At 44.3% G+C, this 2,119-nt stretch overlaps 1 protein-coding gene across 1 annotated transcript; it reads right to left on the bottom strand.

Moving 5' to 3' along the window:
* Positions 1-293: 293 nt before the first annotated feature.
* Positions 294-1,534, bottom strand: LOC131321059 (uncharacterized). Its single transcript, XM_058352077.1, has one exon. The coding sequence runs from the start codon at positions 1,040-1,042 to the stop codon at positions 581-583; it is 462 nt and encodes a 153-aa protein (XP_058208060.1). The 5' UTR covers positions 1,043-1,534; the 3' UTR covers positions 294-580.
* Positions 1,535-2,119: the final 585 nt, after the last annotated feature.

Below are 2,119 nucleotides of genomic sequence, written 5' to 3'. Positions count from 1 at the left end.
GTAAAACTTCATCCTAATCGGATGTGAGAAAAAAAATATTATATTATATTTTCTTTTTCTTTTCTTTAACTTCACTTACTATCATTTTCTATTATATTTTTCTTGTTGATCAAACGGATTCCAAGAGATCAAAGTTCAATCATGCTTAATTAAAGAAAGTTTAGGAACAACAAAAACATCAAAGAGATCAAAGTTCAATCGTGCTTAATTAAAGAAAGTTTAGGAACAACAAAAACAACATAGTGCGTACTTATTTTTCTTAGTGAAATAAGACCTAAGCAGACATGGGGATCTTGTAGTGCACTTTTTGATTTATCAAATTCACGAATCATGAAATTTAACCATCCATTCTTCCTAATTCTACTTCACCTGGAATTCGTATCATGTTTTTCACATACTCGCATGCTAGCTTACATGCAATTACATCACATATACAGTACATAACAAAACTACAAAAGGGCCCTGCATTTTAGAGAGAGAGAGAGAAGAGAAAGAAATGGATAACTGGTTTCGTTTAGTGGAGGAAGAACGGACCAATGAAGATATTCCACGTGTGCGAGCGTACCCGGCAAAGCCCGCGTCACAGCTGCAGGGAACGCGCGAGTTGGGTAGGGTTGACGATACCTGGAAAGTGGGCCCCGTCAGTCTTGAGTAGATCCGCTACTTCGACGTACCTTTGATTCCTCTCCACCTGCGGCTCGGCTCTCGAACTCATCTCGGCTTTGAATTTCTGCCCTGACAGCTTCAGCCTCCTCGAATCGGCTGACACGGGCACAGCCTCGGCTCGAGCCGGGTCCCACGGCTGGCCGAACAGAGTGCCCTTCGTGAGGAACTCGTGAGCTAGATACCCCGCCAGGAGCTGATTCCTCGAAGCCGGCTCGGGAGCCGGCGCCGGCGAGCCGGGTCCGGGAATGCCAAGCCGCGCTTGCTTCGGTTTCGGATCGTCGAAACCGTCTCTCTCCTTGCGCTTAACTGAGGGGCCCACGAGCGCATGATTCAGAAATCGACGGTCCTGATTGCTCATCGTCGCTGTCGTACTCATGCCTCGCTCGATGCATGCCACGTCAGCTCACAGAAATCAACGTTTTTTTTTTAATATTCCTCCGGAGTCCGGACCACTCAGACGTACTCTCTCTCCTCACCTTATTTCTCTCTCTCTCTCTCTCTCTCTCTTTGAATTAAAGGAGAAAAGAAAAGGTTGGGGGTTATACGGTAAAATGGTGAAAAGTGAAAATGTTTTAGGGGTAAGCAGCGGTTAAAACTTAAAATCGGGAATTTGGTTTTGGGCGAAGGAAATTGAAAATAAGGGAGTAAATAATCAAAGGGTGTATGGGCACCAAAACAAGGATTAATATTGCGAAAATAAATTAGATCGGAAAGGCTGTGGCCGGAATCTGGACCTTACCGGAGGTTGACAAGGAGTTGCCGCCGGTGGTCGCCCACTTAGAGAGAGAGAGAGAGAGAGAGAGAGAGAGAAGCGAAGAGAGAGAGAGGGGGAGGAGAGAGAAGCGAAGAGAGAGAGGGGAGAGGATTAGGGAGGGGGTAATGGTAGGGACCAGGGGGCATATTTATAGGGAGGCAGTAGTTGATTGCCCCTACATTTCGGTGTAATTACGGGGGAAAAAGCTCGAAGGTTGTGAAAAGACCAAAAAAAAAAACCAGTAATGCTACACGCACAGCAACTGTGCACAGATTTTGTGCACAAATTTTTTGTGGGACCCACTACGGGTCTCACACAAATAATTCGAGTCGTTCATTAAATGTAAAACATTTTTTCAAGGCCCCCCACCAAAAATCAGTTCAATCCGATATCTATAAGTGTTTGATTCAATCATTTACTTTTCATTATCCTGAGATTCGAATGAAAAGTTAAATGATTGAATCAAGCATCTATGAGTATCGGATTGAGATGATTTTTTGCGGGGGCCCTTGAAAAAATGTTTTACATTTAATGAACGGCTCGGATTATTTGTGTGGAACCCGCAGTGGGCCCCACAAAAAATCTATGCACAAAATCTGTGCACAGTTGCTGTGCGTGTAGCATTACTGAAAAAAAACCCAACTCTTCCTAAATTGCGGGCCTTCGATTATTTTGAGACTTCGACCCGAATGATGCTAC

Source organism: Rhododendron vialii, chromosome 1a (assembly GCF_030253575.1).
Source record: "Rhododendron vialii isolate Sample 1 chromosome 1a, ASM3025357v1".
NCBI lineage: Eukaryota > Viridiplantae > Streptophyta > Magnoliopsida > Ericales > Ericaceae > Rhododendron > Rhododendron vialii.
Note: the sequence above shows the minus strand (reverse complement) of the source record. Positions and strands in the feature narration are given on the sequence as shown.